The following is a 15,914-nucleotide window of genomic DNA, read 5'->3' as shown; positions in this document are numbered from 1 at the left end:
TTGTGAGAATTTTTCACTCTGTTAATTAGGAAATGTTTGACTTCGACTTGCGACTTCATAAATTATATGGGGCAGATTTATGAGGCAGTTGCGCCTCTTTGCGCCGCAATTGTGTCACTTTATTTGACGCAACTGCGGCGCAAACAATGCGCCCTATTACAACGTGACGCATCTAGGAGATGCCTCACGTTGTAAAGCACTGCGCCATAAGGAGGCGTTCCTGCGCAGGGGGGGGGCGTTCCTGCGCAGGAACTCCTCCTGAAAGTGGCTGAGTGAAATCTATGAGATTTCACTCAGTCACTTTCAGGGCAATGCTGCTTCAAAACCCTGCGCCTGCTTGAAGCAGGCGTAGGTTTTGACGCAGCATTGTGTAGATGGGGCACCCCCGAGCCTTGCTGGAGCTGCGTCGCGCTTGCGACGCAACTCCAGCAATGCGCCACATTTCCATCACAGATGCGTCACGCATTGTGCCGTTTTTGCACCATGGGTGGCGGAGCTGTGCGCACGTTAACTGGCGCATCCCTGGGGATGCGCCAGTTAACATAAATCTGCCCCACAGTCTTTGGACCACTGTTTTCTAATACTGCTAAATACCCAGGTCCTAGACCAGTTGGGCTACCCCATTTGTATTAATGACTAGAAATGTAAGCAAAGGTTGAAAAGTTTACAATTGAAAGGCCAATAAACAAAGTTAAAAAATAAAATCCAATATTGGTCCCTGAAGTCTGCAACTGGCCAAATTTTCAGGACATTTGCATCGGAAAAATGTCCATATAATCTATGTAAATGGAAATAATTTAGATAGTGCTAATGCTGGGAATTTGGCATGACTCCAGCACTTCCGCACCACTGCTGGACACACCCAGATAACCACCCCTTCCTCTGCTAGGTCCAATGGATGAAAGAAGCAATGCACCCACTACAGGGATCCATTTTTCATCACAGGTTTGAACCCTCCCTCAGCCGGAAATTGATCAAATGAGTACCACTGATTGAGTAACAGCGACCAAGATAATGATGGGTGGACATGTGCTTCACAAATGGACATTTTACCTTATTTTGTATTTTTGTGATCGTCGTCCTAATCTGGTCACATTTCTCTTTGTGATTTAAGTAAGAAAGCAGACTTGAAAAAATAAAATACTCTCCAGTCAAAATTACAATGTGAAATGTACATGTAGGCATCTGCTGCATTGGCTGACCTAAATAAAGCGAGTATGTCTCATAATGGTGTTGCTGCAACTAGAAATGAACAGCCATAATACATTCATATCAAAGTCCCCAGATACACAGCACCTATGTAGTTTACATATTACTCTGGTGCACATGAGGGATCATAACACATGGGACATATGACAATCCGTGAGATACTCACCATCAACAAAGCTTGGGAAAGATGTGACCTTCTTTGTCTGAAAAGAGATACAAAAAAACCTATTTTAGAACAATGTATAAACACCACGTCTCTAACCGCGCAGCACCCTAGCTTGGCAAATGTGACAAGACGTGACTCAGCGTGTAAAATACATAGGCCCCTGTTGATGGTAGCAGATGGCAGTGGGGAAGAAACCACAGGAAATGCACCATTTATCACGCCACGTGCGTGACTACAGCAGAGAGGGGTACACAACACGTGTAAAGAAAGAGCTAGAGACGACAGGAGCAGATGGATATGATGAATACCAACACGGTGTTTTCAAATGGTGTAGGTTAAGGCGTAGACACTTCAACGAAAAGCGGGTGTCGTGATACATTACCTCCTCGTCAGCCCTCCCCGTCCCAGTCCTTACTAATGAGCATAGCTCCTCCCACCAGAAACTCCCAAGCAACTAAAAACCCATCCCTTCCCTCCAGGCCACACCCACACCCGAAGGCATATAACCATGTGACCCGCCCATCCACATCCTGTTTGTTTTTTCTGCGGAATTCATTTCCAGGCAACTTCGTTGTGGGGAGGTGCTGGACCGGTGCCTCCTTTCGGGTGAGTGTGAAACGGCCTGCTGGGCGGCCGTTTTTTCCCCTGATGTACCTGTTTTTTATTTTTTCATGTACTTCGAGTCCCTGCTTTAGCGGGATCGTGGGGTTGGGGGGCCTTGACTACCTGGTGTGGGGTGGTGTCTCCCTGCTGCGGCCTCCCCTCTTCCGGGTATGTTCCCTGCCATAGCGGGTACACCCGGGGTGGGAGGGGAGGTGTGTTGGGCGCGGCTGGCCTCTCTGCTCGCCTGTGGCGTGGCGGTTTGGCTCCTACTTGGTGGTGTGTTTGGGGGCTGGGTGCTCGTATCGGGCCCGTGTTTCCCACTGTTTGCGGCCATTTGGATTGTCCGGGAGTTGGGGGGTACGGATGTGGTGTGCCCTGCAATGCTTCCGGCTTTGAACTCGGTTACCTGGGTTCGGGTATTGGCGTTGCTTCAACCTCGTATGGTTCTGAGCGTTTCGCTTTTCCTCCCCCTCCTACCAAACGTAATCTGGAGTTTTTATGTGTTATGGCTGGTGCTCGTGAAGAGCGCGCCAATACGTTTTAGGCTCTGGCCTCCTTTCGGTTCCCGTGTCTGTTTGGGGCAGGTTCCTTTGATGGGTAGTATCTACTCTCTCTTTTGTGTCCTGTTTAGGGCTGCCTGTTCTTTCTATGTTCGTTTCATTTGTGTTTACGTTTTTAGGGGCGCCCTGGTGTTCTGATGGTGTTGGGCTGCGCCTCATGACACATGCCTGGGGCCGGTGCTTTGGGGGGTCGGGACTCTGGGGCTGTGGTTGCATGTCCTTGGTTTCTCCCCTGACCTCTTTTCCCTGCCGTGGGTCGCTCTCTGCCCCTTAATTTGGGGCATTGCTTGTGTTTATGGCGGTGACCCGTGGTGGTGGCGCGTCTTGTCTTCCTGTTGGGGCCTCCCCTCTTCCGGGTTGATTCTCTGCCCTAGCGGGTTCGCCCGGGGTGGGAGGGGTGGTTTGTTGTGCACGGCTGGCTTCTCTGCACCCCGGTGGCATGGCGGTCTGGCCTCCTTTCAGGTCGGTGTGTGACGGTCTGCTTGGCTGCCTTTTTTATTCCCCCTTGGATACCTGTTTCATGTACGTTTGTGTCCCTGCTTTGGTGGGTCCATGGGGTTTGGGGGAGTCCGGGACTCCCTCTTTCTGTCATGTTTGGTGTGGTATTCCATGTTTTCATGTCATTTGGAATTTGCCTATGTCATTTGGTATTGATACAGGTCACTTGGAATGTATATTCTTGATTTCTGTATCTGTTGCTGGGTGTTCTTACTGGGAAGTAAGACATCTTTCATCTGTGGTTGTCCAGCTGTTCTTCTGGATATTATATCTACTTGGAGCCCAACTTCTGTGTGGATATCCATTACTACTTTGGGCTGGCCTACTGTCCTGTTGGGGTGTGGCATTCCCTGATTAGCCCTTGTGGATCTTGCATTGCTTGATCTGGGCTCTAATTTCTCTGTTCTGTTCCCCTTATGGAGTTCTGTAGTTTGGGCTCCGCTGTAACGGGGAGGTGGTGGTCGCTGGGTCTTCCACTGCTCCTTCCATAGGGCATGGTCTGGACGTGCCTTCGTGGTGTTCTGCTCCATGCTCGGGACGCTTTTTGGGTTCCGTGGCCCTTGGTGGATGGTTGGTCGGTAGACGTTTCTCCATTCGCCTGTTGTTGGGGCTTATGGGCCTCCCTTTTCCTGGATCTCTAGCCTGGAACTGTGGTTCGGTGGTATGTCTTGTGCCTGTGGTGATGGTGGATCTCACTAGTCATGGGTTCGGATCCTGCTAAAGGAGTGTGGGGGGAGGTTGTCAGTCATGCCTTTCCCCGGTTTCTGGCAATGAGGTTTCCTTTGCGGTGGTTTCCTGGGGTTTCCTGGCTGTGGAGCGGGTGGTTCCCAGTGGCTGGTGTGGCGTCTCGGTGCCTGGTGGTGTCCGTGGTTGCGGTTCCTTTTTCTCCTGTGGTCTTGCGGGATGGGGGACCTTGAGGCTGGCTTGTACTTCCTCTGGTTTTGCGGTCCGGGCTGCGTCTTGCCCTGGCTTTTGGGTCGGTCACTTTATGTGTCTGTCCGTTTTTTCTGTGCTGGTTTGCTGGTTGTGGGTCCCTCTGCCTCTTTTTCCGGGTTGGGACTGCAGTGGCATTTCTGGGCAGACTTTTTCCTTTGTAACCCTTGGGGCGTTGGCGACGGTGGCTGGGTCCTCTGTGTCTGCTCGCTGGGTTTTGCCTTGGAGGACGGTCCTGCTTGGGGGACTCCCTTGATGGTGCTTCCCTTCGCGGGCTCTTTACTATTTTTGGATCCGTGGGGTTGTGCGCCTGCTTTTGGGCGGCATTTCATTCTGATTTGGTGGCCCTGCCCTTTGGGGGTATGGACTGGGGCCGGGGGGTCCCTTCCTTCCTCTTGTCCCAGGGTCTACTGGGTGCTTCCTCTTCTTCTTGTCCCTCCTTGTTGGGCTGGGCTTCTGGCTGTGTTCTGTGCTGCCCCTTTTTCCCATTTCTCAGGCACTGTGGCGGGCTCTTTGCGCAGGGCTCGGGTCTCCTTTCTGTGGGGGCGGTGTTGTGAGTGCTTGTGTTTCGGCAGGGTCGGGGGGTGTACTCGCTCCTGTTTCGGTTCCGGGGCCCTTCTGGGGTCTGCTGTCCGGTGCTGGTTCTGGCGGCTGCACGCTTGTGTCTCCCTCGTCGATCCTTCTGGTTCTCCGGGACACATTCTTCTTAGGCCGGTTCCCGCTGCTTCTTTGCCTATTAGGGGGTTCCGGGTGTTCCCTGCCTTGTTCGGTGGGTTGATTCTTCCTCTTCTTTCCTTCCGGTTTGGGCCCTTTCAATGGGTGTTTGCTGCCTCCTGCGTCGGTTTGGAATGTGCTGCTGTGCGTGGGGTGGTTTCGGCTCCTAGGTTGGTGGGGTTTTCCTGACGGTGCCCCGCTGTCTACGGTGGTGGTTGGGGGCTCGGTCTTCCTCTACTCCCCGGCGGCTCCATGTTCGGCGGCTGTTTCCTGCTGCTGTGTGGTTTGTCTTTGGGCCCGGTGGCTCTTGTTCCCCCTGGCGTGTCTTGCACTGGGCCTCTTGCGGGGCTATCCATTTGGGTCCTGAGTGACGTTGGTTCTCTGACCTGGGCTCTGGGGCTCTGTGGAGTGTTTTGTGCCTCTGCTGTCGCAGGCTCCCGCTGGACGGTGGGTTCATTCCTGCCTCTGCTTTCTTGGTGTCCCATGGGGGTGTTGTGCCTTTGGCCTTGCTTGCCTGGGTGCACCTGATCTTGTTTGATGGATCTGGGGTTCTGCTGTTTCTGGCCTGGTTGGTGCCTGGTTGGGAGGTCGCCTGGGTATGCCGGGTGCTGTTGCGTTCCTGGGGTGCTTTCATGTGGCCCGGGGTGCTGTTGCTGCTCTTGTGCCTCTGGTGGCGCTGGCTCGCTCTGGTCTGGGGTTGAATCCTGATTGCCTGTGCTTTCAGTCTGTCCCTTGGTCGGTTCGGTTGGCCTGGCCTCTTTCTGCCTTGGTTCCCCTGTGGTTCGGGGGGGTCTAGTCGGACTGTGTGCTGGTGGTGTGTTTGGTCGTCCGCCTTTGTTGTGCTGGGATGGCTTCACTTGACTGTTCGGCCAGGAGGGGGGGGCATTATCTTCCTTGTGGCCCCTTGGACTTTTCGTCTCCCGGGGGGTTTTTCTTCCCGGGGCGGCTCTCCTGCGTGGGGTGTTTCCCTCCCTGTCCGAGTTATGCCTCTTGCTGTCCAGGTTCGGTGTCTCGTGGTTGGGCCTGTTTTGCTTCTCCGGGGAGTGCCTTGGGTTGAGGTTGTTCTCTGGTTTGGTCAGGCTCTGTCTGCGGGGTAGTTGCCCTGTCCTTCTGTTGTACGGAGGTCTGCTGTGGCTTTTCCCCCGTTTGCGCTTGTTCCGTGGGTCCTGCTGCGGGTTGGACTGGGTCGGGCCTCGTTTGTCCTGGTGGCTCCGGTTTGGTCTGGGTGGCCTTGGCTCCCTCTGTTTTGGCTGTCGGTGGGGCCTTGCTGGTGTTTGCCGGTGGTCCCTTGTTGTTTCCCCTATGTCTCGGGGTGTCTGGTCCACTTGCGGGTTGGCTGTGGTGTGTCTGGACCTCCTGGCTTTGGGGTGTTCTGGCTGAGTTTTTTCTCGGTTCGGGAGCCCTTCGCCTCTCCTGTCCTGTGCCTGTCATGGGGTCTTCTTTCCTGGATTGCTGTCCGACACAGGGTGTGTCTGCATTGGATTCCGGGGCTTGCCTTGGGTTTCTGGGTGTTTGGCTTCGACTTGGGTCGGCCTGTATCCTCCCTGCGAGCTCTGTGGGCGGTTGGTTGACCTTTCGGGGTTCGGGCGTTGGGCTGGTGCGCCCCTTGGCGTCCGGATGGTTGGGGGGTTGTTTCCTCCTGGCGCCGTTCTTTCGTTCCTTTGCTCCTTGTTGGAGTTTCTGGTTCTGCCTGTTTTCTGTCCTATACCTCTTTCTGGGGTTTGGGTGCTGCTGCTCTGTTTGACGGTTGTGCGGGCTCTGGCGGTGTGCCTCCTTCCTGCTGTGCTTTTTTTTATGGGGTGGTGTTCCCTTTTTGTTACCTTTAGGCTGGCTGGTAGTGTTCTGGGGCCTTCTGTGGCTGCTCTCCGTCAGTGGCGGTGTTGGCTGTGCGGCCTGCTGTTGGGCTTGTGGTGTGTTGACGCCTGGGTCGGTTCGAGGTTCCTCTCCTCTGGGGTAGCTGCTCATTGGGCTTGCTTCCGGGTTGGGGCTCCCTGGCCGTGTTCTGTGTGGATGCTGCTGGGTGTTCTCCTCGTGCTGTTATGTCCTGTAGTCGTTGAGTGGTATGTGGGACTGTGTCTCCTGGGTTTGGGATCGCTGGCTTGCGTTCTGCTCGGGTTGTGTGACTTTCTGCTTGTGCGGCTTGAGTCTGTTTTTCTGCTATGTGAAGCCGATTCTTGCTTTGGTATCTGCTCATTAGTAAGGACTGGGACGGGGAGGGCTGACGAGGAGGTAATGACCGGTTACTCACCGGTAATATTCATTACTCCGAGTCGTAGCCCTCCCCGTCCCAGTCCTGGTTCCCATCCCTCCCTCCCTGTTCGGCTTCTTGTGCTTGGTAGTACAGGATGTGGATGGGCGGGTCACATGGTTATATGCCTTCGGGTGTGGGTGTGGCCTGGAGGGAAGGGATGGGTTTTTAGTTGCTTGGGAGTTTCTGGTGGGAGGAGCTATGCTCATTAGTAAGGACTGGGACGGGGAGGGCTACGACTCGGAGTAATGAATATTACCGGTGAGTAACCGGTCATTTGTCACGTGTCGTGTGTTTTGATCTCTTTTGGGTTATTCACGGGTTTCTTTCCTATTGTGGGTGGGACTTGCAAACCTGTTTTTGTTCCCAACGTGTTAAATAAGCGGCGCCTGGTTTTATTTAAATCATACTTTTAATACTGGAAGTGAAAACGTGTTCAGGGTTATAGCCGGTAATAATAGGTAGAATAAATTAAATAAAACCACGAACTACAGAAATCGAGTTGAGCAAATACATCTTAGCACGTATGTGTCCAGCTTTAAAACACGGGAATTTCACAGGCTGACCGAGACAACGGTTACAATGTATTAAATATTTAAGGGAAAACCTTTCTTCGGAAATGAGTCACCTGAATGTGAGTTAATATGGGTCCCATTCAAAAAAGATATGAGTACAGGAAGGAATACTACAGCAATACTCTTTTTTAGTACTATAGGGGGCATATTATCAAGCACAGCGTTAACATTGTCGCCGCTTTAGCGGCAGAAAACTGCTGCTAAAGCGGCGATAATGGGCTTGATAATACACCATAGAGAATTCCCTTAGAAGTCCATGTTCACACCAGAACCTGGGCTTCTATGGGAATTCACATGGGCGTATTATCAAGCCCATTATTGCCACTTTAGCAGCAGTTTTCTGCCGCTAAAGCAGCGATAATGTTAATGCCGTTTCTTGATAAGGTTCCATGTCCTGGCAGATCAGCCCTGAAATACCCAGCTATCTGTTAAAGTCCAAAGAGGCAGTAGGCCTCTCTGTATGTGTGGTAATTGTTTATGACTATGACTGGAATATTCCATGTTTATTCCCATTTTAGATCTTGTGGGGCCAATTCACAAAGTAAAGCATGAGTATATAAAAGAATACTGCATGAGTATTCTTTTACGTACTCCTAGATGCCTTCCTGTGAGGCTGCCTCAATGTACAGGAGTATTGCCATGTACTACAGTGAGGGTGGGCGAGCGCGGCCTCTCAGTCAGAAAACGCCATGGGGGTGCATATAGGTGACTTGTCTTGCAGAACAATTTAAATGTGTGTGATAATCTTGCGAGGTGACGTCAGCAGTGTGTCAAGTGCAGGGAGTGGGTGGCTGCAGTACTGCAATTCTCCAGTGCCACCTGGCTGCCATCCCCGCCGGTAATGAAGAGGAACCGCAGATGGCATTGGTGGAGCTACGCCACCCGCCATCACTGCTGCCGAGACTGATCCACTGCCCACGGCTGCCGGCACCTCCCCACACTACACACGGTGAGCGCGGGTGCTCTCGGAGACCCCCAGCACTTCAGCGAGCCTCGCCTAGCCACGCGAGGTGCGGGAGATTGGAGCGGAGTTGGCGGCTGGCGATGTGCTTCTTGAGGGGTGAGCGCAGTGCTGGATGCATGGGGTCTCTCCACTGTCTTCTGTCACACACCGCAGGATGGTAGACGGTGAGCGGGGGCACTGCTAATCACCCTGGTATTCCCCCAGATGTTCTGGTATTGACGGTGGGGGGCTCCGATGACCTGTCCCCTCACCGGCTTTAAACTCTACGGGTCAGATGCGCACTTGCTGGGCACAAGATGGCGGAGTGCTCCTCGGTGCTCTGACTGAGTCCCTACTCCGAACCCACTTAATGGTACTCTGATCTCATGGTTTTTGGGTCATGACCTGGGTGCATCTTGCCATTTTGAGATGGTTTCTATTGATGCCCACGACCCTGGTCTGCCATTTTGTGGATTCTTGTCCTTTCCTTTGGTCCATTGGATTCCATCCTGCCGACCTTCAGTCATTTCTCTTTTGCTGGACTGCCTTATCTCTTTCTCCCCCTCATGTCCCCCTCTCTCCCCTCACTAATCTCAGCCTCCGACTTTTCTCCCCCACCAACGGCGCTCTACCTCTTTTGAATTTTTTTTATTTCCCCGTTAACTCTGAAAATATGTGATATATACTTGTCCAGCCTAATCACCAGTAAAATGTAATCCTGAGCAAATCTACTATTTGTATATATATGTATATAGAGATAAGTCTAACCACTAGTATATGTAGTAGACCCTTGTACTCACTACCATTCCTATGTTATTCTTAGAGTTTATCCATTTGTATCTCTTCCTTGAGTGACTTTACAACTTGTTCATTAGCAATGTTCACTGTTTGTAACTCTTCCTTGTGTGACTTTACAAGTTGTACATTTGCAATTTTTTCTGTTTGTATCTTTTATGTAACCTTATGTATCGCAACTGGTTCTTTTGTAAAGCGCTCTGACACCTTCGGGTAATGTTCCCGCTATATAAAATCACATTAAATAAATGAAAAATAAAATTAAAAAGGCGTTGTGGGTTCGGTTGCGGAGATTCTCACAGAGTCAATGTTAAAGGAAGTTATTAAATGCGATGTGCTGTGACATTGCATATATATGCTGTAAGCAGAAATTGACCTTCTGGATATAGGTCACCCATTGTATGATTATGCAATCGGGTAAACTGCCCTTCTACCCTATCGCCCGCAGCTGCTGGGATCAAAGGTAACGCGTTTAGGGGTCTATTTACTGGCTGAGTATAAACAATCGGCCCACCCGCGGTCTTCGGTTTTATAAAACAAAATGGGTCAAAGAAGATTTGTCATTCTCTATTAGGAATATGTAGTAACTTGCAGGAAAGTTTGCATTCAGATTGTGATCTATAAAACAACAAGCTCTTCAAAGAAAGGAGGTGATGTGATGGCGGAAATGGGGCAGGGAAAATGCAGGAGGCTGAAGAGGTGGAGGCGTGAGGGATCAAGAGACAGATTAATTAGCATCACAATCAACCCTGCAGTTAGGAGGCTAGTGTTTTACAGTACTTGCTGCAGAAGCTCGTGCATAATCTACAAGTAACAGATTCAAAATTCTAAAATAGCATTCAGTGGTTGGGAGCTGCAGTGACTCCTGGGAGATCTGCAGGTGACAAGCACCACACCTCATGACACAGCTTTATGAGTGAAGATAGTGAGTGCAGTGAGTGCAGTGAGCACTGTGCAAGTTGCAAGTCATAGGTTCTTATCCCAGACAGTAAATCTGTTAAGTGGCTTCTCCAGAGGCATCTTGGTACCCTGCCTCTCACAAATTCAGACCGAAAATGTAGGTGATTGAAATTATGCCTGTCAGACATATCAGGTTGACAAATGATTGTATTATTAAACTTCCTAAATTAAATGTAAACAAGGAAGCTCGGAATGGTGAAGTTTTAAGGTACGCCAGCAGCGTTCCGAGAACTTCTACCTTCACGAAGAAGTACAATGTTTTCTCAATTTGTCCACGGCTGTCATAGTTATTTTTTTTATTATTATTCTTGCAGACAATCAAATTCTACATGTCAATAGCAATTCTTACAGTACACTCCTCGTAATTCATAAGAGCATAATTCAGATTTCATATGGGTGGTATACATGGTATAAAATACATTCTTCCCATAGAAAAATAAACACATTTTTACATATTTGCCCAAGTTCTTATAGTGGAGGTGTAAGATTTACCCACATACTAAAGATAAATCCAAGCATATGCATACATCTTGCTTTCCCTTCCTTTCAACAGCAGCGTTAGAAGTATTACAGTTTACATAAAGTGCAAAAGTGACCCACCATCCTTAGGATATAGTACTGATGACAGTAGTTTTGTAAAAACAGGTGATACAGATTTCATGTGGGTAATGAACACAACATGGTAGAAAAAATATATTCTTCCCTTCACAAGTACCAGCTGATTGGCATAGTTAGTTTCACTCAAGCCCTGCAGCTGGATGTGCCATTCAACATGGAGTTGACATGAGGCTGTACTCGTTGACAAATGAGTAGCTGTTTGGAAACTCAATGGCAATTTTTCAGAGCTTAATTTATAAATAAATAAGTGGTGTATCGGATTTTAAATCACTCTGCTCTTGTGTTCTTTAAAAAAAGATTTGCAGCGCCATCATGTGATAATTTATATAGCGCGCTACATACCCAGAGGGTCTCAAGGCGCTTGAAGAAGGGTGGGGAATTACATGTCGAATATCCAGGTTTTAAGTTGCTTTCTGAATGACATGGGTGAATATGTTTATTCATAATTTGCATACTTAACTTGCCCATCAGTCTCCTAGTATATTGTGGACTTCACCTGATAGTGACTGCAACAGCACCTAGTGCTTGTAGCGTAAATGCAGATAGTGTACTTCAGCAAACAGTTGTGCCATCCACTACAGTGGCAGGGCAGGCATGACTTCAGACCAACTCAACCCTTTGTAGCCTGTTGAAATAACCCAAATGACAGAAAAAAACCTTCCCTTTGAGTATTATTAGGTCTCCCCTATATAGGGCTTAAAATCCACAACGATGGCTGCATATTATTTAAAAGTGAGAAAAGTAGAAAATTGACATGAACCTAGAGTGACAAGGTTCTATAAACTATTTGTACTGTCATGTCTAGCTGTACTATATAGAAAACCAGAATACAGATTAAAATACTTACACTACATATCGAAAAAGGTACCAGATAGAAAAATAATGAAAACTATTTTTAATAGTTATTAAAATCCAGTTTGATAGTGCTGATTGATATTTAATAAATATTATTAAAATAGATGTTAGTGTTAGATAGGGTAGAGCACTAGAATTATTGGATAGCTGGTTCATGAAAGTGTTCTAGACCCAGCGCACCCATATTGGCCATAAGGCTTTAAGAATGAAAATTCTACGTTAGTTTTCTTTGATGAGATGACTCCTTCAAAACGAGGTAACAATCTTGTAATTGTAGTAGGCCGTCTATTAAATAAACGATACACTCTATTTTCTGGTGACGTGATGCCAATACAAATGTTACTCAACACTTGTTGTACAACAATGAAGTGAGTCATAGAAAGAATCTTAGAATACTGTGGTTGACGACATAACCAAAGGCATTTTGGGTAAGAAGCAAAACAGTTCAGGCTGGACTGTTCCCATGAGGCAAAGGGTCAAGGCTGATTTGCATATACCTAGGTTTGAACTGGGGTGGCAAAGTGAGCTAAAGAACAATGATGGATTCAACCCAGATCTGTGACTCAGGGTGAGTGTTTGAAAAGGTTCAGCGCTCTGTCCATCATCTCCTTGTGTTTGCTTTGTTTGCCCTAAGTTGGCAATATATACGCAGACGTAGGTCCCTTGCTGACTTTGCCAATGGATTCAAGCTAGCCTGGTTGATGAGGGCTCTTAGCCTGAAACCGGTCCCAGGTGTTAGGATTAGGTCACCAGTCCTCTCTCGTTGACCATGTCTAATAACATCACATGACACACCAGTAGCATAAAAAGGAGTCCTACCCTTATGTCTATGCTTGTTATTGCTAACCTGTGGGTTCCTGCATCCTGGCTCCGGAGTTTCCTGTTGTTGGTTGCTGTCTTTTCACGGGCTCGTGGAAAGAAGAAGAGAATTCCCTATTCCCTTTATATTTGCCTTTTTTGTCCCGTATCCTGATACTTTTTCCTTGTCCTGGTGCCTCGTTTTTTGGGTTTATACCTTATTTTTTTGTTACTCCCCCTTTTCCCCGTTTGGGTCCCCTGTAGTTAGCAGTTAGTTAGTGTCCTGGTGATTTGTGTCCCGCCCTCGTTATTGTTTATTTTTAGACGAAGCACAAGTGGGATCCGTTTCTGCTTTCAGGGGCTCCTGTTGGCAGAGCGCCGGTGCACGCCGCTCTCCTTTCACGGAGACGCGAAGATAATCAGTAAACACTCGCGCCGTAGCGAGATCCCTTGCCGCATTTGCGCTTCCCGTCCACCTCGTTTTAGGTGGACGTGACGTTTTGGGCCGTTCCGCAAGAGAACCCCGGCTGGGTTTCCTCTTTCCTTTTGCTAGCGCAATAACGCGAAAGAGGCTCTCGTCCTTGGAATTGTTTTGTTTCCCTTTCCCCGAACCTCACTAACAGGGGTTTTTTGCACATACCATTGCTTTAGGTGTGTTTTTTACCCTGTAAACTTATTACTCGCCCACGCCCAAAACACCCTTACTATTCATTTATCAACTCCTTGAAGCAAAGCCTGCTCACGCTTATGGTAAGTGTGTGTGATGATATTTGTTGGATATGGATATATGCATTAGAGGTAAGACTGGGGACTGAAGCATAACTGTGGGGTGTATTTGTTGTTTCCCTTTTTGCAGGAGCAGAAGAAGGAGGCGGGTGTTCCTTTTGGTGCCAAGTTACATGGGTGGAAGGTGTGGTTGCCTTATAATTTTCCACCCCCTTTTCTGAGTCAGCAGCTTTCTCATCTGTGCCTGTCAGAGAGTGGCTGGTGGGTCGGATAAGTGGATTGGACATATCCTCGTTCCTGCAGTGTGTGGGTTGGGCAGGAGTCCAACAGAATAACAAGCCCACGTTAAACTACACTGCCTGAACTTGGATGGATGAAAGCGGAGGGGCCATGGCTGGGGCGGAAGTCCCCACCATGATTGACATAATGGGTGCCCTTGCTGCTCTACAGGCCCAAGTACAGGAATTGAGACAGGAGAATATAGGATTGAGACAAGAGCTGGTTGCAGTAAGAGCACAGGCACAGTCCCAACCTAGAGCCCAAAACCCCGTAATACATCCGGCTACTTTCCAGTATGGGGGGGCGGGACAGAGCAACCCTGGAGGAAGTACCCCTGTAGCTATCACTGTAAACTCCCCCGTTCCTGTTCCCCTGGCTCCGCCTGAAAGGTTTTATGGGGACAGTGGGAAATATGGGATGTTCATGAACCAGTGTCAGTTACACTTTATGTGTCGACCTGGTGCTTTCGCTGATGATGCCGCGAAGGTAGCCTTTACTCTTTCATATCTGGCTGGTACGGCTGCCGAGTGGGCCATCCCCTTAGTGGAAGGGAATGATCAGGTACTGAGGGATTACAATGCATTCAAAGAACTGATGAGGGGATTGTTTGCCAAGCATGCTTTCATGCAAGCTAGTGATTCAGAATTACTGAAACTACGACAGGGCCGACAGGATCTTTTGACATATATAGCGTCTTTTAATCGTTTGATTGCAGAGACACATTGGCCGGCCGATAAGCGGACATCCTTGTTTTACCAGGGTCTTAATGACGAATTGAAGGACGTGGTTTCACAAGTGGTGGACCCCCCTGAGGAGTGTGCCGCTTTTATAGATCTAGTTGTCAAATTGAATCACAGGCTATCAGAGCGCCGTGGGGATCGTGGTCGTTTTCAGGTTTCTCGAGGGAACTTTATAAAGTCTGAAGTGAAACAGCAACCTGGTGAAGTAAAGCCAGAACCTATGGAAATAGGAGGGATCAGGGGGCCCCTTACGCCTGAGGAAAGAAAGAGACGGAGGGATCAGAACTTATGCCTCTATTGTGGACAAGGAGGTCACTTTGCAAGAGAGTGTCCCGTTAAACCGTCTGGATCTGGTTTTGGTAAAAAGGTGGCATATGTACAGGTGGAAAGGCTACCCCTAACGGTGCATAGAAGAGAACAGTATGAGGTGTTGGGAGCAGTGGATATGGCGCCCAGACATTTTGTGATTTCGGCACAGTTGCTGTTGGCAGAAGGTAAAAGGGTGCCTGTTTCGGTGTTGTTGGACTCAGGGGCCACTGGTAATTTCATTGACATCTCCCTAGCAGAGAAACTAGGTGTGCCTTGCCAGTATAAGAAACAGCCAGAGCCGGTACATGCGATAGACGGGACTGAGTTGTCGTCTGGGTGTATTACTAGACAAACTATGCCGCTGCGGTTGTTATGTGACAATGGTCATTTTGAGTGCGTGGTTTTCGATCTGATAGACGCGCCTTCTTTTGGCTTGGTACTGGGGGTGCCTTGGCTCCAAGAACACAATCCCAGGATTGATTGGGTACTACGGCTTGTCACGCTTGATTCGCATTATTGTTTGAAACATTGCTATAGCGAGGCCAGTGACAAGGTCCCTCCCTTGTACTGTGCGGCCACAGAGGAGAACGGGGTTCCAAAACAGTATCTGGAATACGCCGATGTGTTTGACAAGGGTCGTGCTCAGAGTCTGCATCCTCATCGGTCTTTTGACTGTAGGATAGACTTAGTGGAGGGGATTCCATTGCCTAGTAGTAGAGTGTATGCTCTGTCAGAACCAGAGGAAAAACATCTCAAAGAATATCTGGATGAGATGTTGGAGCTAGGTTTTATCCGTCCTTCGTCCTCTCCTGTTTCTTCAGCCATCTTTTTCATCCCAAAGAAGGAAGGCACTCTGAGGGCCTGTGTGGACTATCGGACATTAAATAAGGCCACTATTAAAAACCGGTACCCTCTTCCGCTCATCCCCGTGTTGCTGGATCAGCTCCGCAAGGCCACGGTATTCTCTAAATTGGACTTGCGTGGAGCATATCACCTGATCAGGGTGCGGCCCGGTGATGAGTGGAAGACGGCTTTTAAAACGAAACATGGGTTATTCGAATACTGTGTGATGCCGTTCGGCTTGTGTAACGCGCCGGCGGCGTTCCAGTATTTTATAAACGAGGTCCTGAGCGAACATCTGGATAAGACAGTAATAGTTTACTTGGATGACATCCTTATCTTCTCTGAGACCAGTGCTGACCATCATGCTCATGTCAAACAAGTGCTACAGAAACTGCGAGAACATCGGCTTTATGCCAAGCTTGAAAAGTGTCAGTTTGATGCAAAGGAGGTGGAGTTTTTGGGTTTCCTCATCTCCTCTGAAGGGATACGAATGGATCCAAAAAAGATACAAGCTATATTAACCTGGCCGGTGCCTACAACGG

At 49.0% G+C, this 15,914-nt stretch overlaps 1 protein-coding gene across 3 annotated transcripts in view; it reads right to left on the bottom strand.

The window, feature by feature from the left end:
* Positions 1–15,914, bottom strand: part of APBA2 (amyloid beta precursor protein binding family A member 2) — a 1,219,434-nt gene that overhangs the window by 471,679 nt on the left and 731,841 nt on the right. For all 3 annotated transcript variants that reach the window (XM_086958387.1, XM_086958390.1, XM_086958389.1), the window contains one exon: positions 1,376–1,412. In XM_086958387.1, the coding sequence (XP_086814513.1) occupies positions 1,376–1,412 (37 nt within the window). The remainder of the gene's footprint in view (positions 1–1,375; positions 1,413–15,914) is intronic.

Source organism: Lissotriton vulgaris, chromosome 2_1 (genome assembly GCF_964263255.1).
Source record: "Lissotriton vulgaris chromosome 2_1, aLisVul1.2, whole genome shotgun sequence".
NCBI classification, from domain to species: domain Eukaryota; kingdom Metazoa; phylum Chordata; class Amphibia; order Caudata; family Salamandridae; genus Lissotriton; species Lissotriton vulgaris.
The sequence above is the reverse complement of the archived record's forward strand: the minus strand, read 5'-3'. Positions and strand labels throughout refer to the sequence as shown.